The sequence below is a fragment of the Acanthopagrus latus genome, chromosome 3, assembly GCF_904848185.1.
Source record: "Acanthopagrus latus isolate v.2019 chromosome 3, fAcaLat1.1, whole genome shotgun sequence".
In the NCBI taxonomy this organism is placed as follows: domain Eukaryota; kingdom Metazoa; phylum Chordata; class Actinopteri; order Spariformes; family Sparidae; genus Acanthopagrus; species Acanthopagrus latus.
Genome location: NC_051041.1, coordinates 5,401,643 through 5,428,502, shown reverse-complemented (window position 1 = coordinate 5,428,502; position 26,860 = coordinate 5,401,643). Strand labels below are relative to the sequence as shown.

Genomic DNA, 26,860 nt, shown 5'->3' with positions numbered 1-26,860 from the left:
TCCAGTGTCAACAAAAAAACCTGCTGTTCAGCAACAACAACAACAACAACAACAAAACATTTTAATTTTTGCACTGCTGGAAATCTATGAAAGATACATTCCTGCACGACCCGGCTCCATCTTGTCTCCTGTCACTGTGAAATTGAATGGCCGGTCATTTTCACATGGAGACTTAGCTACAAAATCCAAGTCATCATGCTACGTTTGTTATCACTGGAATCAATTATTGAGGTGAAGGTGAGGAAATGGGGTGCAGCATTGAAAATACCCTCCTTGATGCCCCCAAAACATGTCGCCCAATGTACAAAATGTGTTAAAATGCCACTGAGGGCGTCCTTACAGAGGAGAAATCATGATGCTGTCGCCTCTGTGAAGATATCTTAACTTTACTGCCGACATTTCATTCAACCTGTGTTTAGCGCTAATGTGCTAATGAAAATGCTAATATGGCAACAGTGATGACGATCACACCTGCTCAACACAATCATTACCACTGATATTGAGAAAAGTTAACTTTCTATGATTTTGCATTGATATTGTGAGCGTGTTAGCATGCCGACATTAGCTTAGCTCATGCCATCAGGCCTGACTTAAGGAGAAGAGTCAGAGTGATAGAAAAAGAGGTAAAACAAGAGTGAACGGACGTCATTCACTGAAATGAGAGCTCTTCAGGGTTGTGGTAAAGTTTTCTATCCATCCATCCAGCCACCCTTCCATCTGTAGTTACACATCCGTTCAGACTGTTGTTGGTATACTTGATGAAAAGCAGCAAAACAAGTTTTCCACCAGAGCAAGTGTTGAAATGCGTCAGACTGGTCCTTCAGCCTGAAATCGGACTTGACTCTAAAAAAAAACTGCTGTCACACAAAAGCAAAAGGGATCGTTGATTAGAGATGTTTGCAATCCTTCAACGATTTTCTGCCACTGAAGAAGAATGTTTGTCTCATGAAAACTCTGCAGATTACATCAGATGGTTTTATCCTAGTTGATCATTGAAGCTTTACATTTCTTTTCTCTTCCCGGTTCAAGGGTAGTTTTCTCTTCAGTCCAGCGTTATGACGTGGACTCAAGGGGAAACAGGGAACACTCGATTATACCGTGCGCTGCTAATTTGCTTTGGGAGTGAAAAGCCTCTGTGTTGTTGTGTCTATGTCACCCTGGATGACCTCTTCATGTCGCATCCAGTCCCCGCAGCCTGTAGATGACAACATAGCTATGATGCCCAGCAGCTGATGTCACCATCCAGGGGTCCCCCGGGCCAAGAAAGGTCTCCTCGCTTCCTGCTGTGGATGAAACATCTGATTGTGTCTGATTACAATTTGATAAATTATGATAAGAACCACCGCCTTTAAAACGGCTGATTTTCTGAGGCATTTCGTGTTTTCATTGTCTCAGAAAACTCCCATTGTTCGATCTAATAGGATCAACTGTGAGATGTGAATGGCTTCTTTTCCCACAGTGCGTCCTCACAGCGATCCCGTTTGGCCGGTAAACAACTCAATGCAAATGTCTCGGTGGTCGAAAGCCAATGATTCCATCAACGTTTGGCAGGAGCCGCCGCACAGTGCTCGAGCATAATGCTATCATTTGTTCAGCATCTCAACAATATCATGCTCTCTTGTTTCAAACTGAGGGCTGCGGGATATTTTTGCGAGGCGCTGCTGCTGGAAATAAAGGAATCTTGAAGACACACAAGACACACTGATTTCAGAAGTCAGAAAAGAGGAGAAATCACAACAGATGATCTTCAGTTGTCATTCCCCACCCCCGTCTCTCTTTGCACCTGTTACAAGTTTGAAACTTTTGCAGCCATCCGAAATGGGTCAAAAGCTTCTGTTAGACATGGTTGTATCATTTTGACATCATGATATATGATGTATGGCTTTACTGATAGGACAGCTTCAGAGATGACAGGCAACAGTGGGGGTGACACGCAGCAAAGGGCCCCAGGCCAGGACTCGAACGTGGGGCTGCAGCTGCTATAGCGAGGACAATCCTCTGTACGGGTCTCCGGCTCTGGCAGCTGAGCTAACGGGCGCCCTGTCATGATATTCTTCTAGTTGTCCTGTCACTTTTTTTGTCAGTACACAAGACAATTTTCTGGCAAATAGGGTCAGTGGAAGTAACGTACAGTACATTACAAATTGCAATATAATTTGTTACAATACGATATGATATGACAGGATACGATACGAAATGATACGATATGATACAATATCAGACAATATGGTGCAATATGATACAAAAAAATACATCCAACAGTACCACACCACATAAAAGGATACGATACAATACATTATTATACAATGTTATACGATACGAACAGGTAATGTACGATACGGACAGGTAAGACTTCAGTCAAATGAGATCCAGGCCAGAGACGCCAAATTGGTTTTCAAGTCGGTCTGACAGCATTTCATGATCTACGGTGTTGAAAGCAGCGCTGAGACCCAGCGACAGTAAATCTGTATCTGCCTGCGACTGAAGGCTGATCACGTGCTCACGCGGCTCTCCGGGTTTTTGTGCACGTGTTGGTATTGTTGCGATGTTCAAGTCTGCACGACTGAAATATGTTGGTAGGCAACCAAGGTCACTGACAAGAAGAAGATGCTTCACAGAAGAGAGCTCACTGCAACGAATTCATCTCTGAAATATATCAAGAGGCCTGATTTTCAGTGTCCTGCTCTGGTGCTGTGATGTGTTGCTGGCACGGTCTGAACCAAAGTACAACCTTATTGTTTTTTTTTTTGTTAGAATAATAAAACTTGGCAATATTTTCAACTTTCGTGCCAAAAAAGCATGTTGCAGGTTTCTCCGTGTGTTTGATTTCCTGGGCTGGTGTGAAGTGTGGCAGGAAGCAGTCGCCTTTCATTTTCATGATGTTGTGACACAGCTAACATCTGCAGCCTCCTGGTGTCGGAAACAACCTCGGCATCTTTTTCTGGAGAGAGTAGAAAGAAGAGATTCTGTATAAAAACAACCAGCGTCCGTCAGGATGTACTGTTAAAGAGGAGTGAAATAAGAAAAGAGGACAGACTGACTAAAAACTTGCAGAAAAGAAAAAAACAAAACCCAAATAAACAGATGTTAACAACTAAAATCAGTCTCAGAATCATGTAAGAAGTTTAAAACCTGCTTTTGTTTTAGAGACCTGTAATTGTGTATAAAAGAAAATATCTTTAAGCAAAGAAGGACTTTTTGTTCACATCCAGGTGTAAAATGCAAAATAAAACCTGCATGTAAAGCAGACAGAGCGTATCATACGTCTGGATCAATCACATCTAAGATCTGCAACGATCTGATCAGGTGTGATAAATCAACCATCCTGAGGCCAGAAGACTCATCAAACATGTTGAGCGTTGGTCAGTGAATTTCTTGCACTATATTGTGAGTTATTCTTCTCACTTAAGATCATTATTTAGATTTTCTTTTATTCTTTCTTGGAACAAAATATCTAATTTCAAGTTTAAAGTCAAACGAAACAAGCTCATTTATTTTGCCACATTCCACTGAAAATGCTTTCAAGATATTTGTTCTATGCGCAAAAAGAACAAAAGTAAGAATTACTGACTTATTTTGAGTGTATTTCATTTATAACTGTTGCTGTAGCAAATCTGATCTCAAGTAATTTGATCTATAAAGCAACATTTTCTGCTATTTCAGACCTTTGAACAGATCTGAACAGATCTCTCGTCAAGTGAAATGATCTAGCATCAACAGATGAGTCATTTTCTCCTTAAAGCTGCTATTTGTAAGAAAAGTCAGATAATGACGATATGGTTTCCCCACATCGATAGCAGGACGAGTGGGCCGCCGTCCAAAAGCGCCAGTATTTGACAAGTTGGGATCGCAGCTTTGAATTCGGTCTTCATTTCTAGTGTCTCAGCTGCTCTTTCTGCGGTGTGTTATTGTTCTTGATGTTTTATTCTGCCTCTTGTAATCTCCCACTGGAACCCCTGCTGAGGTGCAGCTGTCGTGGATGTTCACACTGATGTGGAATGAAAAAATATCTACAAATATCACAGATTTCAGTGTGCGGATAACCTCTCCTTTTTCATCATGACGTGCACTCCTGAATAGGGATTGCGTTATTTTGAGTGGCTGCACAACCCTTTGAAACACAAATTCACAACGTGTGTTCATCATTTTACCTCCAGGCACATCTGGAAACATCAGGCCGCCTTCACAAATGGGAATTTTCAAACGAATCCTTCACATTGACGTATAGAACGGGTAACATTTGAGATGTGCCCACGACAAATTGAGATTTCACTTGAATTCTTTATGAAGCCCCACGTTGCTTCCTACAGTAACGTATACATGCACAGAATATGTCACGTGTGTGTGTGTGTGTGTGTGTGTGTGTGTGTGTGTGTGTGTGTGTGTGTGTGTGTGTGTGTGTGTGTGTGTGTGTGTGTGTGTGTGTGTGTGTGTAAACAACTCTAATCCTCCTTCGCTCCGGTGGCGCAGTCATCACACATGAGCACACATGTTCACCACAGTTATCAGAGCAAATAAAGGCTTAAAGAGACGTTTTCTCAGGCGGCACTGAACGTCTGATAACAGACCTGTTTGTCTCTGCACTTGACACAGACTCACTCACATGAGTCACAGTGTGGTGACATGAAGGTTTGAGGCAAACCTCCCTCGCTCCCTCTACTGGCGGCGCCAGGAGGCTGCACGGCGGGTGGACAAAATATCTGAAACACCAGAGTGGTGTTAGAGAGGTGTGAGTTGGACCTCATGGTAATCAACAGCTCTGACTCGCAGCTGCTGAGTCGGTCCAAGTCTTTCGGTCCAATCTCAAGCAAGTCCCAAGTCTTTTCTTCAAGTCAAGTCACTCGAGGAGAGTCGAAACTCGTTTATGTTGTAAAATCAGATACTTATTCTTGCTGGCAGCTCTTCCATCACCATCTTATGAGATTCCAGAGCGAGACGTCTCCTTGACTGAAGCTACAAGGATCTTATTATTCCACACACAGGTCTGTCTTTCTTAGGAAGCGTTTACGTGATCTCATCAGACACCCATGATTAAAAAATTTTAACCTGTCAGCGGCGAAAAAAACCCCAAGAAACTCTGGGAGACGTGAGTGTCATGGCTTGGCTGTCTGTTGCCAAACCGCTGGCAGGTATGAATCATTTACACATCAAAGCACATCAGTGCAGGTTCACCCAGGTTAAAAAACACCAGAAGTCCCCTTTAAAGCGGCATTATCATCCTCTGCATCTCCCAGCCGCAGGAAACAACCATCATTAACCGAAGACAATAAAAGGAAAATGAAGGCAGAACAAACACAGAGTCTGCCAGCGGTGAATCATCCAATGACAGTCTGTGTGTGCCTCACAGCTATTTAGCAGTCAAGGTAGGTTCATTTGAAAGTATTGGGCTAAATGGATGTGCTGTTGCTGTGGTCTCCTCTCAGGGCTCAGTGTCATGGTAACAACAGGTCCGACTCCGGTCTGAGCTAAAGGGCCAAACCACCTGAGAGGAGGAGCAGCAGGGTCCGGGGCAGCTTATCTTCTTGTGTCCCTAATAAGGCTGGTAAATAAATCACAGAGGCAGGAGGGACGCCGGGGCTCGTGCTTTCATATCGTGATATCGCTGAGTATTAAAGCCGAGAGGTGAAACGAGAGAGGAAGCCTGGAAACATCACAGCTTCATTATCTGCTGTTTCGAGGCTCCATCAGTCTGTGTTGACACAAAGACCTCAGACGGCTTCTTCTCTTCTTCACTTCTCACTCCGTCAAACACAGACGCAGATCTCTTCATCACGTCCAGTTTGATTTACTTAGAAAGCACAGAATCACATTTTTGTCTCTGGGGGCTTCATAATTTATACAACAAAGTCCTTCAAAGAAAATATTTTTCACTTGACCAATTAATGCTCTGAAGACAATTAATGTGAGGACGTATTTTACTGCCTCAGTTGGAGAATGAATGTAGTGTTTCTATTTCTTTGATTTACGACATGTGAAATGTATTGAGGACTCGGCCTCTGCATTCATTTTCACTTTATTAAAGTGATATTATGTAGAAATTCATATTTTAAAGCAACTGGTGCCCGAGAAACTATCAATCTGACATATAACTTAGCATGACAGCTAATATGAGCTGCTATTCAGCAGCAGCCTTTTGTTTCGAGAAGCTGTCACCCACAACAAAAAGCCAGTCTGAGATCAATGTCTCTTCTTCTTCTTCTCTTCTCTAAACTCCCTCTATCGCCGTCCTCTTCGGTCTCTTCATCTCCGTCGTGACGTCTGTTAAAGGCCCCCGGACATGAAATCTTCCCGGCTGTTCAAAGCTGCTGCGATTGCGGTGTGAACACTCCAGCGAGTGGAATGAAACACTTTCTTCCCTTTTTTTTCCTCTGATATATGATCCAATTTCTCCAAAACGTGCTGCAGTCCCTCCATCTCACTGAAGTTACACGGTGCAGTGAAATGGTTTTGCGGCTGCCACTTTAAGGTTTAAATGATAAAGTTACATTATGTTGCTTTAAGATTGGAGAGATCATCCTGCATTTGCAGGCACAGAAGGACGAAGATTTTCCTTTCAGCACCATGTAGCAGATCAAGCTTGTTTCTTGTGTTGTGTCACGGCTCCGTCCTCCTCCTCCTCCTCCTCCTCCTCGTCCTCCTCCTCCTCCTCCTCCTCCTCGTCCTCCTCCTCGTCCTCCTCCTCCTCCTCCTTCTCCTCCTCGTCCTCGTCCTCCTCCTCCTCGTCCTCATCCTCCTCCTCCTCCTCCTCCTCCTCCTCCTCCTCCTTCTCCTCCTCGTCCTCGTCCTCGTCCTCCTCGTCCACCTCCTCCTCCTCGTCCTCCTCCTCCTCGTCCTCCTCCTCCTCCTCCTCCTCGTCCTCGTCCTCCTCCTCCTCCTCGTCCTCCTCCTCCTCCTCGTCCTCCTCCTCGTCGTCGTCCTCCTCCTCCTCCTCCTCGTCCTCCTCCTCCTCCTCCTCCTCCTCCTCCTCGTCCTCCTCCTCCTCCTCCTCGTCCTCCTCCTCCTCCTCCTCCTCCTCCTCTGTTTCCTGCTGCTCTCCTCTCAGGTGCTGCTCACCAGGCAATTAGCCCTGACCCCTATTTAAGGGAGGGTGGAGGTGAAGGAGCTCTCTTTTCATCCACTGACAAAACAGTCCTGACCACTCTGAGACCGTCTTTCTCTTCTTTCTTTCAAGGATGGAGGCCTGGTGGTCCTGTTTTCGTGGCTTTGTTTTGTCTCTCACAATTTTGGTATTATTTCTACATGAACACTTTCTTTTGCAAGCTTATTCTCAGGTATGGCATGACAAAAATAACCCAGAAACACATAATGAGCGAGGTAGAAATCATCGTCTGTGTTTTGCAGGTTTCAGCTCCATCTGCAGCTGAGCCGACAGACGAGCTGTCCGTGGTGCTGAAATAATCAGGGCTGCATAACACGAGAGTTCGCTTTGTTTTTCCCTCTAACAGATATCACGTTGTCAAGATTTTGCAGGTATAATTGATGCATTTCTCACGTAATTGGATGCCGTCTCAAGGCTTCACTGCACTTTTCTCTCTCTCTCTCTCTCTCTCTCTCTCTCTCTCTTGCAGAAAGAGGGATAACATCTCTGTCAGTGGACGGAGTAAAGAGTCGCCATGGAAACTTCAGGTTGCTTCAGGAAACCAATTACGAAACAACCGCAGTGCCCCCAAAAAGAATAATCACCCCATTACCAGAAATAAAAAAATAAAAAAATTATGTAATGGGTGCTATTAATTTTCAGAATGGCAAAGATGGGAGGATTGGTTACAAACAGCCTGATCTAGACCTCCACCTTCATCATTAATACCATCTTCATCCTCACAATCCTGACACTGAAGAAGAGTTTGGGGTCCACGTCGAGTTCAGCGGCGGATCCACAAAACCTACAAATGATAAAAAGCATCAAATGTTTACGATCGCCCGAGGACAAGCGGACTGGCAGATAAGATCGGCCCCTGCTCTCGGGTTACATAGCCCGTGCATCATCCCCGTCGTCATTTCCAGATGGTTATCCCCCCGCATGATCTCTCAGCGTTGGTCCGTCTGAGACTCACATGCTTGCATAATGATAATACAGCTGTGCCCGGACCAGGTCGGGGCCGATCAATGACACAGACGGAGGGCTGAGGACGGTCGATGGAAACGAGAAAGAATGATCAACTATTTCCGTGATGGGTCTGTACGCTTGCACTTGTTGTGTTCAAAAGCAGCCCTGGACCCTGAACGCCCCGTCAGGTTTACCTTAAAGTTACAAATCCCTAGAAGAACCAGATGTATGGATCAGATGGATGATGACTGTTGGACTGGGGACAGATAACCAAACATCAGTGAACACCCAATCACAAGACCACCTCTTCATTAAAGCAGCAGTATGTAAAAACTGTCCCCCCCTCTCTGCTGCCTTGTTTGAACATCAGCTGTTCGCCCTCCACAGAATGAGCATCACAAAAAAACCCTGCTGCTCCTCACTCCTCTCAACCTCGGCCCTCGATCGCTCTGCAGCCCCAAGACAGCTTCAGAGGCATCCTCTCACAACAGCATGAGAGACTAGTACACAACACACACACACACACACACACACGCCCACTAAAAAATTTAAACCCCATTGTTCGTCATCGTGCCTCTCAGCTACTCGTGGATGTCATCGCCATGGCATTAAAAATAATGAGCCTGAGGCTCAGCGTGGAGCCCAGACGGGCTCACACACGTGTTTTGTAGCCCGTTCTCGTAGGCGAAGGAGGATGTTTATCAAAAAGATGCAGGATTCTCTGCTTTGAATCAGGTTTTTTCAGCAGTCTGCATTTGTTGAACAGCCAATCAGGAACACCGTCTCTCTGAAACCAGCTGGGATTGGTCGAGTTCTCTCTCAAACCACTTCAGGTAGAATATGCTGAAACGTCGCTCTGGAAGATGATCTTAAGATGAGAAATGGAATCAATCTGCACACAGCTGATATGTTCACATTCATACCTGTCATAGGTGCCATACATCACATCCACATTAGATCTTTACCACCTGACTTTGGTGTCAGGATGGTGGAGGGGGTGGTGGATCCAAACCAGACATCAAGGCTGCCGGGCCAAGAAAATGTGTCAGTGTGGCACCGCTGGAGATTCTCGAGGTGACACATTCACGCTGTGTTTTTGGCAACAATGACCAGATTTTCTGGCGAGAAGTCGGGACGTCACCTGCTGTGTCTGTGGTGACTAAAGCAAAGTGTGTTGAGCCAAAACAAGATGTTTTCCCGACACTGACCGAGTGTTGTTTATTACAGCACAGCACCGTCACAAGATCAAGTTACAAGAAGCAATCTTCCCTCTGACTGTCCGTATAGGTGCAACTCCTCACACATTACCCTCTGTGCACAAGTACACAAGCCTTGTTATGTCTGTATTTCAAGAACAATCTATCTATCTATCTATCTATCTATCTATCTATCTATCTATCTATCTATCTATCTATCTATCTATCTATCTATCTATCTATCTATCTATCTATCTATCTGATAATGCACTGACAGATGAGAGGATGAGATATTTGTTGTTTTATTGATGTGATGTGTCTTGTTTTTGTTTTCAGTCACCTGGACATCAGCATGTATTTATATTTTTAGTAAATCCTCCCGGATAGATCAACGACTGACACTTTTCTATGAAGATGTGACACGTTTGGTGATGAGAGATCGTTGGTTCACTTGTTTTAATCAAATCTGAGCGGGCGCCTGGTGACATGGTGAACCTCTTCTCACTGGTCGGTGGAAACGCGGAGAGGCATTGGTGCGCACAGCGCGGTGACGTCGCCTGGGAAGGCAGCCAGCAGCCAGTTAATGCATGAGCTCCATCCACCGTCCAGCCTTTATTCAAGAGAGGGTCCCTCCTCTTCACGTCGTCCTCAACACAGACATGTAACTTTTCATCAGAGGAGCACAAAGATGGAGCTACAGGTGGAGAACCAGAGTCAGTCTGTCAACTCCAGCACTGCGAGGCTGCCCGCTCAGCACATCCTGGGGATGGGTGTGGATAACTTTATCTCTCTGCTGGTCTTCGGACTCATTTTCATCCTCGGGGTGATCGGGAACACCTTGGTGATCACGGTGCTGGCGCGCAGTAAACCGGGACAACCGAGGAGCACCACCAACATCTTCATCCTCAACCTGAGCGTGGCCGACCTGTCCTACCTGCTCTTCTGCGTCCCCTTCCAGTCCACCATCTACATGCTGCCCACATGGGTGCTGGGAGCCTTCATCTGCAAGTTCATCCACTATTTCTTCACCGTGTCCATGCTGGTCAGCATCTTCACTCTGTCGGCGATGTCCGTGGACAGATACGTGGCCATCGTCCACGCCAGGAAGTCCTCCTCGATCCGGGTGGGGAGGCATGCCCTGCTCGGGGTGGTGCTGATCTGGGTCCTGTCCCTGGTGATGGCGGCTCCCGTGGCGCACTACCAGAGCATCGTGGAGCGGGAGGACAACAACACCTTCTGCTGGGAGGTCTGGCCGGACCACCAGAGGAAAGTCTACGTGATGTGCACCTTTGTTTTCGGATACCTGCTGCCGCTCACCCTCATATCTGTCTGCTACGCCAAGGTGGGTGCGCACGAAAGCAGAGTGCGCAAAGAATTACGCACGGTTTGGATTGAAAACAACACAGTTCATTTAGATGCCAGCGAAGTTAAACATGATAGGAAAATATGGATTTAGTTCCGGTAAGAACCACATTTGATTTTTCCCTGTTTTCAGTAAGAGTATTGAATGTATCCTTAATATGTGAACGTGTTGCTGCGCCACTGATTATCAAAATTAAGAATTTGAGAAACACACGATCAGATCTGTTCTAATCCAGCAGTCTGCATGTTTCATCTTGTCTTCGTCGCTGCAGGTTTTAAACCATCTGCACAAAAAGCTGAAGAATGTCTCCAAAAAATCAGAGCTCTCCAAGAAGAAGGTTGGTGGCTGCTGCTGTGTTGTCTGTTTATCTGTGCAATTTTTAAAGGTTGTGTGAGCTGCATGTGGAGCTGAAGTGATTTAATTTATCAGTGCCTTGAAAAAAAGAACAAGAATTAATGGTTTTAGTTGTTTTCCAAGCAAAAAATGACAGAAGCTTGTTGGTTTCAGCTTCTCGAATTTAAAGATTTGCTGCTTTTCTTTGTCGTTTATGATTGTAAATGAAATATCTTTATGTTTTTGACTGTTGGTCAGATGAAACAAGACATTTGGCTCATGTCATTGGCTGATATTGGCCTGTGACAGCTATGAGAGATACACTGGTATCAGCATATATGTCGTACAATATGAAAACCTTTATTTTTCAACAGAACATAACTCAAGATCCTCGGGGTGATTTGTAATTATTACATTTCACTTCAATCAGGAGAGACTTCACTAGCCCTTTTCAACCAAAGTGTGCTGGTTCTGGGCTGGTTCCAGATCGTTTGATCGTTTGTGGTTTGCCCCCAACCCCTGACCACAGTGGTTCTTTGTTGAAGACCAGCAAGTGTTGATGCCACTGGGTGTTGAAACACAAAGAACTGGTTCTGAACCAGCACCTGAACCGCCTTTGTTGAAAAGGGTAATCCGAGAGATGAACTGTCACGTGCACAGTAAGAAGACGTTAAAGTCCTTAGAGTGGTGAGACTCCATCGTGACGTCATCGTACTTGAGGAGGCAGTGAAGCTGTGAGTAGTAAAGGAAGAGATGGATTCTGGGTACTGGTGGTGGTGGATGAAGGGAACATCAGGATCCAATGAGAAGGGGAGGTGATTCTGGAGGCGAACTGGTTGGAGGAGGGACCCACAATCTGCACTGAGACGACAGCTGACAGCAGCAGAGGGAAGATTTAGAGTTCGACTGGAGTGACATGATTCTCTGATCGTTGAATGAAGAAGGAAAAACAAAACAATATCCTCCATTACATATCTCACCTCAAGTGTTTTGTAACTTTTTTTTACTCCTGAATATCCGTGTTGACTCCTAAAATCAAGTATTGTTGGGGCTGTTATTCGAAGATGTTACCCTGCATGGTTTTACTACTTTTTGACATTTCTTAGACTAAATACCTAACGGAAAAACTAACTATCTGATTAATCTATAACATAAAAAGTCATAAGTTGTAGCCCTACCTGTAGATATTATGTCCTTACCTCACTGAAAATATAAAAAAACAGGACCTTGTGAAGACTGAGCTCACATAAAAAGTCTTGTCAGGAGTGAAACTCTTTGTTGAATCCATGTTTTGTCATCTTGTCCACTGATCTGTTATTATAAATATCATTATCTCATGTTACTTTTCCTCCAAAGTGCCCTGTCACAGTAACCTTCATCGATCACGTGAAATACGATACTACCAATCAATATCTCCTCCACAGACGGCGCAGACAGTCCTGGTGGTGGTGGTGGTCTTCTGTCTGTCCTGGTTGCCCCACCACATCGTCCACCTGTGGGTGGAGTTCGGCTCTTTCCCCCTGAACCAGGCCTCCTTCGTCTTCAGGATGGTGGCTCACTGCTTGGCCTACAGCAACTCCTCCGTCAACCCCGTCATCTACGCGTTCCTGTCCGAGAACTTCAGGACTTCCTACAAGCAGGTGTTCTGGTGCCGGGTGCCCAGCAGGTGTCCCGTGAACGACACCAGAGACCTCCGCAGCCGAGTGGAGGCGGCGCCGTCCACCAACATCAGCGTCACCTACAAAGCTCACGACTCTCAGATCAGTAAGATGCTTTGATGTCGCCGCTGATGGATCGTCTGTGTTCTGCGTAGAGCCGGACTGAAACCGGATCTCTGGGATCGATGCATAAACTGATATCCGAGACTTGAATATATCAGCAGATAAATGTTTTTTAACATACTGTACAACTGTGCTGCTTCATCGTATCGCCGGTGCGGAGCTCTGTCACGCTCAGTAACATTAACTTGTACTCAGTGTCAACATTCTTTAGATATTTTATCAACATACAAAACACTCAGCAGATAATGAACAAGTTTTTATGCTGTGGCCAGAGGCATTACATTTTTGGGTTTTTAGTCCGTCCGTGCCATTCTTGTTAACAGGATACTTTAACATACATATCTGAGGATGAACTGATCAGATTTTAGTGCAAATTCAAGGTTCTTGTGACCTCGAAGGTTATTGTGATATCTCTCAAATCTGGTACGAATGTCCGCTATGACTCAAGGAAGAACTGATTACAGTTCGGTGACCAAAGGTCAGAGGTCAAGGCTGCACAAAACACATTTTGTAACTCTGGAATTCATACGATACTTGCGAAAAAACTTGGCCTACAAATGTCTAATAAGAAATAATTATGACATCATGACCTTTGATAACCAAAAGGTTCGAGGTGGCATCATAATAAGCTCTGGAACGGAAACTCGACTTGTGCACAGAGGCACAAAACCACAATGTGCTACTTCTAGTTATTTACATTTTAAACCAACATGATTCCTTTTTAAAATACCTGCACATGTGGACTGTATGGTGAAGGTGTGTTCTAGAGAGAGAGATCCTGGTTATGGAAAACAAACTGTGTCCTCAACTACTTGGTGTTGTTTAGGAATAGACGATTGTTACGTGTAATAAAAAGTCTGGTGACGGGATGCAGACTCTGGTCTCCTGCATTATAATCAGGTATGTTGAGCACAAATCCCATAACCTCCGTAATGTGACGTGACAGCCAGGCAGCGTCACGCGCATGAGGTGTGAATTCACCCCACGTGGATGTTCACTGTGCTGCGCTGGATTTCTTGTTATTTACAAGCCACATATCAGTGTATCCGTCAGGCTGCAGGTCTGAGTTTGGTTATGAGAACGCAGTCGGTGCCATGAAGTCATTTGAAATGTCTTTGTGAAAGGCACAGTTTGAAGTGAAATGTAATGTTCTCAAATTGAGCTCTCAGCGAGACACATTTGAGAAACTATTTTTGGCGAGCTGTGTGGCCTCACTGCTGCACATACTCCACTCCCAGAGGCCCTGAGGAGAAAATGAGAAACACAATCTCTGGTTATCCATTTTCTAGTTTAATGTGAACTGTTTTCTTTCCTGCGTTCAGGACTTATTGTACTGCACAGCTGGAAACAAGGCGCTCGCATGAAACAGCAAAACCCTAAAAACTTCGCCCGGCGGCGACGATGGTGGCGGCGTGTCACATCCTGCTGCGTCGCACAGAGTGTCGTCCACCTGATGTGAGCTCTCCTCAGCTCGCACTGGGTTTCACATCATTTGTAACTTCAAACAGAGAGAGATTTTTATTTTTGATGATCATCGTTGCTCCTGTCCTGCGTGAAACCAAATGTGAAGACATATTATGACATATCATTACCAGAATGTTTTCTGTTCTTTGAGTAGTTTTATTGCCTGAAAAGTGGAAAGTATTCTTTTAAAAACCTGAAAAAAATCTAAAAGTAAGTCTAAAGGTACAAAGCCATAAAACAAAACTTTAACAAAATTATAGAATGTGCCCTTCAAACCACCAATTAATTGGGCCTTTTTTGAATATTATGTCACCTGAAGAAATTTCCAAAAGGTTTTCCAGCAGAAAACTTTTCATGAAGCAACCAAACGAGGCAGAATATCACCTTCCATGCACAGAGATGAGGTGTGAAGCGGTTCACTGCTACGTCCTGCAAAACTACAACCGTCCAGGCACAGTCTCATACTATGTAAGTTAAAATAACCAAAACTCCTGTTTAAGGACAAGTGAACAAAAGGTTTTCCCCAATAAAATCTCATCTGTGAAATGTTTTTTAAGCATTCTTCCCCCAAAAGCGAGCGAGAAACGAATCAGGAACGACTTGATACTTAATGATTCTTTCTGAGTAATTCCTCAATAACTGTGATTTCATCGCTTCACTGGAGATACTGATGAGTTACTGGACACCAGAGTGGGAGGTAATATATTAATGAATCATCAGGTAATGATTGGTTCATCAATTTCTGTATATCAACTTACTATCAACCAACTAGTAATCTATGGGGTACTCAGCATGATGTCTCACTTTACTTAAAGCTACATAAAAAGAGTGACTAATGAATAAATAATTGCTAATAAACGAGTCGTCACGAGTTTGTTTCACTCAGCAGCTGGATGATAGATACTCAACAACTCATTGCATTCACAAGGAATCACCTTCTGTTTCAAAGAAATGCATTTAATTTGTTTACCTTTCATTCAGGCTCGTGGTCCTGAAAAACACAAGAGGTCCTGTTCTCTTATCTCCTATAGGGACCATCAGGAGATCCGACTCTGCTCTGATTGTGTGGTATATCTGAAGGCTGAGGACTCTGTACATACGTTGGCTCTATGCCAGGGAACATCACGTACATGTACATAGTAAATAATAATGCAGCATTTAAACGCTGTGGCAGATAAACGTCCTGTTCCCAAAGACACAAGGATAAAGAAAGCCCCTCGCTGGTTCACAGCTGAGCTACCAGAGACTGTTCACAGAGGAAGAAACTGCAGACCAGACGGTTCACAACATGGCTGTAAGCATAAATGTCTCATTTCTCATTTGTATTTAACCATAACCAACATTACAGCCTCACATTTTTCTTTTAAAATAACATTACATGCATTTAGCAAAAACGCTCTTCTCGTTGGTGAGGCTGTACAACTGTACTATACTGCTTCCAGACTTTAAATTAAAATAGGAAAAGAGATTATACCTCCAGAAGAAGGCGACATACTATACAAAAGAAAATGTCAAACAGTTTTATTTATTTTATTAAATCTAAGTGTGATGGATACACTAAGTTCATCTACAGAAGCTGAGTAAAGTAACATTTAGGAAAGAAGAGGAGGAGGAAAAAACTTAAACAAAAAAGTATTTGTGTTGTAGTCTTATCCTTCTTATAACACGTAGTGTATTAAATGTATGAGTTAAACAAGACACAACTCCACACATGGCCTCACTCCTTGTACTCATACAGACACATACATACACCTTTCTACACACCCCTACATCTGCCCCTGTACAAAAATATAAATGGATATGGATTCAAACAAATCAATGAAAAGGAAAAGTGTTAGAAAAAAATATCTGTTTACATCCAATTCGACCTGAACGACTTCAAATGAAACGTTAAATTCTGTTCTTTTCCTTGTCGGCTCTCGATAGTAATTGTTATAAACTTTTAGGCAAGACACATATGAACTTTGATTGAATTTCCACAGAGTAATAATCGTACATTTTCATCCTTGAGCTGCGGAACTCTACTGCACTCAGTAATCGACTCGTCAGGGCTTCCCCACAACAGGAAGCTGCTGCAGGAGAGTGGTGAGCTGTGCTGTCTTTTCAGTAGAAATCCAGCTAAGCTAGCAGATGTTTGATGCCTCGAATTATGTGCTGGGATCCTATTAGCTAGCGGTCGGAAAACTTGATCTCTCGAGGGAGGTCTTACTCTGCGTAACGGTGTGTTAGACCATGGATTAAACTCACCCCGGAATATCCCTTTAATATAAGCAAGAAAAATGCATAAAAACAAAGCAAATAAAAACAAAAACAAGAGTAAGTAAGTGCACAGGATGTCTGTGAGTGATAAAATATGAATAAACAACTTTACAAACAAATCATATATGTGCTCTCTCCTCCACTGGTACAGTTTGTTCAGGTCTATAATCAGTTTTACTAGAGCGGTTTTCTTTTTTTTGTTGGCACAGATTACATATTATTTCCTGTTTATTCCCACGAGGCTGAATATGATTAAGATGACATTTGAGAGCGGGTACTTCATCCTCCTCTCTTTAATGTCGGTGTGCAGCCTTTCATACTGCCTCAAAGAGCAGAAGAAAAGGATTTGCATATATGAGATATGGCATGAAAATGAGGCGCGTTGTAAAGAAACAGGGCAGATAATGACGGGGCGACGAGTCTCTTAGTAAGTGCAGGTGCAGCTTGTTGACAATCGGGTCTCATTTTGAAGTTTAGGATTCTGGGTTGCATGTGACATCCTGCTCTAAATTACTCTGAATGTTGTTGTTGTTGTTGTTTTTGAAGAGGAAGCTGTGTAATGAGAGCCTCAAGCTTAAACTGAAGGTAATTTGAATAGCAGCGGAGGCAGGTATGCGTTCTTGCAATCACGTTTATAGATAGCTATAAAATGTGCTTTATTATCAATATTTGAATAGTAGATGTGAGTTTTTTGTTGTTTAAACATGCAGCTGATTCGTACGTGATGCAAAGACCCCACTCATCGATGCTGGATGTGTTTTTTTCTGTAATTTTGTGTCAGGAATTCGTAAGTCTTTCATTTAACAATAAGAGAAGAAATAAAGTTGCTCTTTGTTTCTGATGAATTTAGCAAAGGATTTCTCAAATCGGATTCTGCTCGGTTCTGGAGAGCTCAGAGACGACTTTTTAAATTACTTTGTTACTTTGCTGACACTACTTGGTGAGGGCCAACATGAACTACAATCCCAATATGTTAGTCAGCGTTGGGAGTGAGACTCAAATATCAGCTTTTCTTACAAATAGGACCGTTAACTTTTGGATTAAAGGTGGATTTATCTTCACTCCTGTTGATCGACCTGACTGCGGCAGTGATCTAATCTGGGATCATGTAAGTACACAACTCAACAAAATATATAGCAAAGATCTCTTCTTACAATTACACTGTATGCTAAAGCAAGAAAATGACCAGTGATTATGCAGTAAGTACCCAGTAACCTCATTACAAGATTATCAGTTTGATACAAACATGAATAATCAGTGATATTAGTAAATGAGGCTTCTACTCGGACGTCAGTCAGGCCTCGTATGTTCTTGGTGTAATTTAATGTGAACCATGTATCTCGGAAACGTGTCTTGGTGTCAGAAAAGACCTCAATAATGTCTCTTAATGTCTCAGAAGCATCACGTCTGGAGTCTCTTCTCGCTGTAGTCACCACACAGGGTTATATAATGCTCTGACACACTGCGCTCTATGTACAATTTCTTCCATTAGCTGACTAAATGAGTGTGAAAGCGAGGCAGGAGCTCAGCTGGGAACTGATGAACAGGTTGTTTTCCGGTCACTCAGAGATGGTTTTATAAAAAGGTCATGCTGCGCTGCTCTTTATAAAGAATATCTTTCGTCTTTTCTCCCTCCACAGTCGGTCCACTGCGTCTCTGAGAGCTGCCGAAGTCTTTAGAGCTGAAGAGAAGGAAGGAATTCAGTCAGGATTCAACGGGAGAACATGGAGACTGTGACAGGATTTTAAATGTGGCTCAAAGCTGCTGTAACCTCAGTAAGACAGCAGATGTCACAATAACACAAGTTTTTTCTTCTTTGTCTCTTCAATCTTCACTCAGTCTTTCTTTATTAGTTTATCTTCTTTCACTCATTTTTCTCTCTCTGTTGATTTCTATTCTTTTTTGTTTGTTTGTTTGTTTCTTTCTTTCTTTAATTGAGTCTGTCTTAATTTCTCTTCTATCACTTTTTGCTTTCTTCCTTGATTTTCTTTTTTAAAATTTTCTGTATTGTTTGTTTGTTTCTCTCGTTTTCTTCGATTTTTCATTGATTCATTTTGTTTTTGTTATCAATTTATCTTCTGTTACCTTTTTTTAATCTTATGCTTCATTTCGTGTTTGTATTTCTTTTGTTTTGTTTGTTTGCTTGTTTCTTTCATTGATTGTTTCTTAATTTCTCTTCTTTCACGTTTTTCTTTCTTCCTCTTCTTTCTTTCTTTTTTTCTTTCTTTCGGAATATCGGTCTTAATATCTCTTCTTTAACTTTTCCCCTTTTCCTTGATTTTCTTTGTTTATTTCTCTTTTGTTTCTTTCTCATCTTGTTAAATGTTTTGGGAAATGTGTGTTGGTTTCATTCAGATCTTTAAATATTTTTGTTAAAAATTCTTTGTTTTTTAAACTTAACCCACACAAAAGAAACATTTCTCCCGAAATAATGAAGTTTCTTGTGTGACATTTTATAAATTGCTTGATTTCCTGTCAGCGTCATCTCAACCAGCCTCGACTCCTCCTTCCGACGGCGGGGAATTAATTTCCAGATTCTCTATGCTAATCAATACCAGCGCCCGATAACCTCCCTCCACATCTCTCATTCCCCTCGGTGGCAGCTGAGGTCTCTATCCCTCCCCTGAGAACACCACCCTGCCTATTCAAAGTGTCATAAATAATACGGGCTAATTAGATATGAATTGATTGTGTGTAGGTTGCGGGCGTTTTCATCCATCACTCTAAAAGCTGTTTAACAATAGATTACCACCCAATAATTCCCCGTGGAGCCACAGTGAATGGAGCGGAGGCCTCCTTCAGCCTGGTTCGGTTTGTGGGCGTCATAAATCTGCTGAATAATAAATATTACTGCAGTCCATTGTTTTAGAGCTGGAGGTGGTGTTATTAATACAGAGGAGGTTATGAATCATCGCCCCACTGGAGGCTTCTGGGTTTGAGTAACTTGTGGATTATTTGGTGTTTATTTTGCTCCACTCTTTTCTCTCACTCCTCCAGATATGATCCCTTTTGTTTGAGATGTTGTTAAAAGTTTAGGTACGATTATAAATGTAAGCAGGAACTTAAGATTGTATTAAGTTCTCCCAGTTATTCATTATTTGTTCAGCTAAAATTGTCTCATTTTACGGGAGCAAAAAGCACATTCATACCACAAGATGGGTAACCATTCTGGGGGGGGCGAAAAACAATAAGCTTATTGTTTGTCAACGGCAACAAACAAACAAACAAACACACAAACACACAAACCCTCTCCTATTCTGGCAGCAGGGGGCACCAAACACCCTGTAAAATAACAGAAAACAACTTGTAAAAACACAGTCATTTTCAGTAAAATACACACTTTAACTTTAATTTCAATAATTTCCCCTTTCAGTGAGGACCTCTGGAACCCCTCATGGACCCCTGGATCCTCTCTTTGAAAAGCACTGTGTTAAACAGAGCGACGAAACAGCAGGTTAACTGAGGCTCAGCGGTTCATTTTGACCCCCGGGGGCCCCTTTGACAGCTCAATCTAACCGTGTAAAAACCACATATGCACTGCAGTCTATAATCTTATTGTACAGGGTCTTTGTTTACACGTATCTGAGCTGGTGATTTTTAGCGTTCAGTCAATTGGTTGTATTCTATATTGTGTGCTGAGACATTTCACGCTTATTAGTCCTTCTTAACTCAGTAAGTTTGAAGATGCATGGCTTTAATATCACCTGGACAGACATCAGGCTCTGGTAGAGAAATACCTGCACGGTACACACAGGTAAAGTTAATGGCTTTAATGAAATAGGCTGTGACCATTATGCTAGGCTATGTTAGCACACACCTAGCTAAATTGGCTTTATGTCATTATGGCTGTTTCTCGTGATGTTTGTGCCATATTTCCTTTTCTTCAGGACTTCTGATGAGTTGGTTCCATTTTCTAAACTTCTTGATTTCTTTCTGCGTTGTGTCTCGCAGCTATTTCAGAGGTTGTTAAAAGGTTTTAGATGTCCTTTATTTTTAGCTTTATTAGATACTTGAAATGAACCTGAAGTTTGCGGGGCCTTTCCTTTCTTCGTATATTTTGAAATTCTGGCGTGGTAGACATATTTCTTTGAGTAAAAACTTCAAGAGGAAACGCAGATTTGGAGATAGAAATATATCTCGGCTCCTGTTGTGACGGAGATAACGGCTGAGCTGAGGTTTTGATCTCTATCCAGCTGCCGCGGACTCCTCCGTTTTCTGAGCTCGGCCGATGAAAAGGTGCGGCTCTCCGGGCTGACGACAACCACAGCAGGTCTGGCTGTCACCCTCTCTGATTAATGGCCCTGCTGAAACATGTCCAGCCACATTAGAGCCCCATGTATCTCCCAGAGTCCACACAGGCCTGGCTCTTTGTTCTGATGGGAAATGGTGTCAGCCGCTCACCGCTGCTCGCCCAGAAACAGATAAAGATTTACTGTCATCAGAGGCCAGATTAAAGCGCACAAACGCAGACATTGATTTCTGAGAGGGAGTGAGTGGGAGGAGGAGAAAAAAAACGACACATTTTGGGGAGGAAACTCATTCCAGGGCCGGCGGAGATATGATCAGCTTATTTGGGAGGTGGATAATATGGAGCCCTCTCCCAGAATGAACTTTGAAAGAAGTAAATTGTAAATATTGATTTCTGAAATGAACTGTCAATCTCACTTGGCGAGATTATTCCTATCATCTTGTCGAGAGGGGGCCAATGAATTCAAAACGGTGGACAAAGAGCTGGGGGGGGGTTGCGACGTGCTGGATTTCTGTTAGCGGACGCTCAAAAGAGCTTTATTCGCTTAGTAATGGTTGTTCAATTTCATCAGATAACAGCTGAGATCCCATCGGCGCTGAAAAATGAAATGAAGTGTGACTCCACGTCCAGATCGCTGCTCTTGTCCGCGCTGGGATCATCAGAGAGGAGCTGCTGCTGGAGCTCAGGCCACTTCATTACTGGTCCTCACTGGTGGGAACAAAGAGCGTTATCCTGTCTCAACCAGAGGTCGAGGCTGAGGGTCAGTGTGGCTGACATGCAGAGGGGTCCTTCTGTTACAGCCTTAAAGGGTTAGCTCACCAAAATCACGACACAGTGATGTTTAAACTCACTAAAACAACTCACATAGACGAGATTCTGAACCGTTTTCAGTCTTTTTCAGTCTGCTGTTTGTCTTCATGGTTTTAATGCTTATATGCAGCGGTTTGAAGTAACTAATGATGATTGGATGATAAGAAGAGAAACACCATCAGTCATAGTTTTATACTGTCTTACACTGCTAACGTTTGCAGGACCCTGGTCTCACACAGTGTTACGGGGACCTTAAAACCTTATGAGGACGTCTTGTTTATTCAGTTAATAAAATATGTCGAATTAATGTGGTAATGTGACATTAACTGTCTGAGTCTGAATTTCCTCTTCGGGACTCTATAATACATTTACTTCATTTGATTGTTTCTTTTTTTAATTTGTTTATTCTGTCTTTTTAATTAATTTCTCTTCTTTCAGCCTTTTTTGCCTCCTTGAATTTCTTTATTTCTGTTTTGTTTGTTTGTTTGTTTGTTAGTCCAAATCTTTCCAATTTTTTTCTTCTTGCTCTAATTTTTCTTTCTTCCTTGATTTTCTCGGTAATATCTGTTTTCTTTGTTTCTTCATGTTTCTTTCTTCCATTTTATATCTTTTATTCTTATTTCCTTCATGCTTTCACTCTCTTTTCTTTTTCTTTCGTACTTTCTTTCTTTCTTTCTTTCTTTCTTTCTTTCTTTCTTTCATTGAGTCTGCATAAAATGCACAATTTATGGTCATTTAATTTCATTTTTCCATTATCTATTTATTGTAAATGACCTTTCGTGGCCCACCACTTTATGAACCACGGCTCTATAAGTTCATCACATGTTTGCAGCCTCTCTGTTCTGTGATAAACACGTCCTGTATCTCTACAAAGTTTCATGGTGTCAGAAAAACAGCCTGCTTTCAGCTTTGTGACGATGGATGTTCCAGCTGCTCCAAGAGGGATTATAAAGCATTTATTTGTCTTAAAAAGTGAGAGAATTTCCTCAACACATGACAGAACACTTCATCCTTCAGTTTATCACAGAGGCTCAAAGTCAACACATCTGCAGATATGTTGTTTTTTCACCGGACAGGAAGTGTCTGAAATATTGTCGCCTGGAAAGTAACTACAGCTTTTTTTATTTACCTCTATGAGGCAGAGGAGTAGAAGAATAAAGTGACTGTGTACAATGTGAATACTCTAAATGTACCTTGAATTTGTAAATTAGTCCTTAGTCATTCTATGTGCTGTATATTTTATCCTTGATTGTTTTTTTTTGTCATCTTCTTTGATCAAACCTCACCTTCTGTCTATCGCCCCATTATATTTATATGTATCTCATATTCATTGATTTATTTTTTGTCTGTTCCTCCTGTGAAACTCTGTGTTACTTTAAGAAATAACTCTTATCATCATTATCATTGAACTAAACCTTATGTGTCAGTATTTAGTTTTCATTTTCTTGGTTTTGCATATAATCTGGAAACACTAGGTGGCAGTGCTCGTCTATGCAAATCATCTCCAGTCTGCAGCGAGTCTGTTTGGAGAGACACTAAGAATTTATTTCCTCTTCTTCTTCTTCTTCTTCTTCTTCCTCACCCTCGTCATCTCTTATCCTCGAAACAGAGCCGCAGCTTCACACAGCTCCCCTTCGATTATTTGAGTTAAAGTTAAACTAATGACGCTCGTTCTCAGCAGCTCGCCGCAGCACTCTGTTGACCGTCTCCATCATTTATCAGTGTTTTGCTCCGGATGTGTTGAGTGTGCTCAAAAGTTTTCAACAAGCTACGAAAGTGTTAAAAAGTCCCATTTATACTACGCATGGGTTCGGACACTGTGGTGTGGACTAATCACCCTGATCACTTTTTCCGTTATACTTAATTGATTTAATGCATAGTGCCAGATTTTCCCCCCTCTGCCTCAATTTGACAAATGAGTGTCAGAGGCCAGAGGCTCTCAGCAGCTGGGTGTGTTCCTATCAAAACCAACCGTGAAATGCAAGGACAGTGCCTGCAGCACTTAGTGTCCTTTAATTGCCATTTACATAGTAGGCTAATCATTATTTTTTTATGTCCCCTATTATCACCACTCTCTGCTCTCTCTCTCTCTGCTCTCTCTGTCTCTCTGGGCTAAAACAATAAGCTGTTTGTCAGAAGCGATGCTCTGATGGTCGGGTCACTGATGGAGGACGTGATTTTGGGGGAAAGACGATGGATTATTCTAAAGTGACGCAGCGAGTCAAAGCTGCAGTTTTGTTCTTCAAAGAAGGTGAAATATGAAGTTTCCTTTCAGTAAATTTGACAGTTTTAGTAAAATCACATCAGCTCCACACAGCTTCACTTTCACACTCCGCCTGTGATTCATTCTGGGATATTTTTACATAGATTTTGTTTTCATTTTCACTTGACCCACAACTTTTTACACTGTCCATTAAATTCTAACTACACCAAAATATGTCCTTGGTTGATAATTACATTCATTTTGGATTATTCTATCATCAAAATCATACAGTCTATCAGATTGATTGATTAATCGATCAGTCTCACGGCTGCTCAAAGTTGGCCTGCCACTTGTTTTCTTTGGCCTGCTGGACTGGAGGAAAATAATAATATATATTTATAACTGCTTATTCTGTTTTTGGTTTTTACCCCTCTATGCTCTTTAGATATCGGAATATCTTTAAATATCTGCAACTGGGTTTCATTTGGTCTGTCTGTCTGTTTAAATATCTAATAGCCAAAATAATTTGTTATTATCTGAGCATGGCAGGAAGTCAGTTAATTAAGGAAACTAGGGATCCTTGTACAATTTTGCATCTTAACAATGCAATAGTTGTTTGCATTTGGACTGTAGCCCACCATTAAGTCAGAGGTCTGGCCCTCTAAAAGAAAAAGCTTGGACATCCCCCTAAAAAAATGTTGGAATAAGTAGTGACACTGCTCAACACAACTTTGCAGAGCCTGATGCAACATCCTCAGGCTGCTCGTTTTGTCTGATCAACTGTCAACAATGCAAAGATATTTAGTTTTCAGTGTTGCAAACAGAAAAGGCATTTGTTTCATTTCAAATGATCAATGAACCATTGTCGCTTACAGTGATCATCTGTTGATGGATAAAGTGATTAAATCTTTCATCTCTATGCGCAGTGATGAGGATAAATGTCTCAGGCGGTGTGATGTGGAGTGGCTGGAGTTTGGAATTCAGATGACTTTTATTTTTCCTGGTTGTGTCATTGATAAGAGATCAGAGGAGGCCTGAAGGCTGGAGCCACTCAACATTTCATACAAGAGGATGAAAGTGCTCCCAAAAGGCAGATTTAGAACAAATGGGGACGACATTAAACATGAAAAATAGAGAAACGTTTTTAAACACCCTCATTGATATTGTGATCTTTTTAAAGTGTCATCCGATCATACGATGGTCACTAAAAACCAGAAAGGTCCTCTACCGGGTTAGTGTTTGATTCGATTTGTCAGTTCTGGCCTTCTAAAAATATGGCATAACAGTCCAAACTACTTCTCCTTAGAAACACTATTATGATTGTGAATCAATCCTTTAAAAATGTTTGTCAGGTCCAAAATAACTGTTTTGTTTATCTCTGTTTAAGAGTTTATTTTTTGCTGGTTTTAACAAGGTTTGTGAGCCAATAATATAAAAGCGTTAGTGTCTCGTGGTATCTGTGTTTCATCAGCGTCAACAGTCTTGGTTGTTGCCAGTTTGTGGAAAAAAACCTAAAAAATGGCTGAGTTACTGTACGCACCCAGACAACTGTTGGCTACCTAGCATTAGCAACATTAGCATTAGCAACATTAACAATAGGTAACTAGGGTTAGCAATGAAATTAAAGTGATATATTTATTTATATGAATGTATATCCTGTCAACTGTACATCGACTGATCATCAAATTCAGTATTCAGCATTTAAGATGATCTGAATCAGAGTTTTCTTTTCATCAAACCAAATCAAAATGTGCTATTTCTACTCTAATGCAGCAGAGTGATGAGTTACTAAAGTTCCCAAATACATGTAATGGAGTAAAAAGTTAAAGGTAAACACTCAACTAAAGTATAAGTACCTCAAAGTAGTTCCATTCCATCATTGAATACGTACTTTGCACCAAACTGGACAGACTGTCGCTCTGTCTGCTCTTAGTTTGTGTTTGGACTTTGGGAGCTGTTTGATTCTCACTTTAAACTTTGACGAGCTGCTCTCTGTGCCAGACCTGAGCCGGTTTATCTGCCGCTGCACGCACCACAGAGTAATAATGACAAATCGGGGGGGATGTTTACTAATGATTAGTAGAGATTGTTTCAGCTCACTTGTAAAAGCCATGTTTAAGAGCTATATTTATTGTTCCATTTGCACATTTTGCGAGTGTGTTTGAGAGAGGACTAATCGTTATTAATTAGGGTCATTGTTTTGTCTCTGTGTGTGTGTGTGTGTGTGTGCGTGTGTGTGTGTGTGTGGAGGGGTGTAGGGTGGGCGTTGTGAGTGTGTGTCTGTTAATGTTTATGTTTACTTCTTTTGTATGCAGATGTGTTTCTGTGTGTACGTGAACGTCTGTCTGTGCTTGTGCATATGTGAGTGTCTAATCCTGTGTGTGTGTGTGTGTGTGTGTGTGTGTGTGTGTGTGTGTAGCCCTGAAGCCATACTCAGCAAGCTGTGACAAAGGTCCATTACCTTGTCTGATCACAATGGCCTGTGATCTATTAGCATCATCTAAAAGCTACATTAGGATGAAGTGGAGACACTCATAAACAGAGCGCTCTGATCAGGCCTTTTAATGGGTTCACTGGTTTTACACGGAACCTCTCTGGCTTATTCCCCCTGGTTTGTAGGTTAATGCATTTTCAAGTACCCACCAGACAACACTCAATTGACAATGAGGCGTATACATCAGCCATTCAATCCCAAACGAGTGAAGATCCACCAGTGAATTCAAATGCAAAGTGAAAAGCAGCTTTTGTCGTGGTATTGAGTTAAAAAATCTTGTGATGTTCAAACCTAATTAGAGAGAAACATGTGTATATATAAGCCCTTCTGTGTGCATATAGAAAACACACCTCTCTGGCATGCATATATGTATAATTAGTAGCTCCCAGGAGCTACAATCTCTAGATCTTTTATGTGATTTGAGCATCTCAAACATTTTATTTTTGTTATTTTGTTTCATTTCTTATTTTTGTCAAAAAAAGAAAAAAAAATCATCTCTGAAAATGTGTGCAGGCTACATTATTACTTATTCATTCTCAGAATCACAGGGTCTGATTCCAAAGATGGGTCACCAACCAACCAAAAAACACCCAACCACCCAAACAACCAAACAACCAAACAACCAACCAACCAACCAAACAACCAACCAAACAACCAAACA

The 26,860-nt window shown here is 42.1% G+C and overlaps 1 protein-coding gene and 1 long non-coding RNA gene across 2 annotated transcripts; both read left to right on the top strand.

Annotated features, from left to right (window-relative positions):
- Positions 1-9,903: 9,903 nt before the first annotated feature.
- galr1a (galanin receptor 1a) lies at positions 9,904-13,580 on the top strand. The gene is made up of 3 exons (XM_037092968.1): positions 9,904-10,585; positions 10,878-10,943; positions 12,364-13,580. The coding sequence occupies exons 1-3, from the start codon at positions 9,932-9,934 to the stop codon at positions 12,715-12,717; spliced, it is 1,074 nt and encodes a 357-aa protein (XP_036948863.1). The 5' UTR covers positions 9,904-9,931; the 3' UTR covers positions 12,718-13,580.
- Positions 13,581-16,891: 3,311 nt separating this feature from the next.
- LOC119016762 lies at positions 16,892-18,318 on the top strand. The gene is made up of 4 exons (XR_005074250.1): positions 16,892-17,028; positions 17,294-17,383; positions 17,467-17,551; positions 18,084-18,318. It is a non-coding gene; the product is annotated as an uncharacterized LOC119016762 (long non-coding RNA).
- The last annotated feature ends 8,542 nt before the right edge of the window (positions 18,319-26,860 follow it).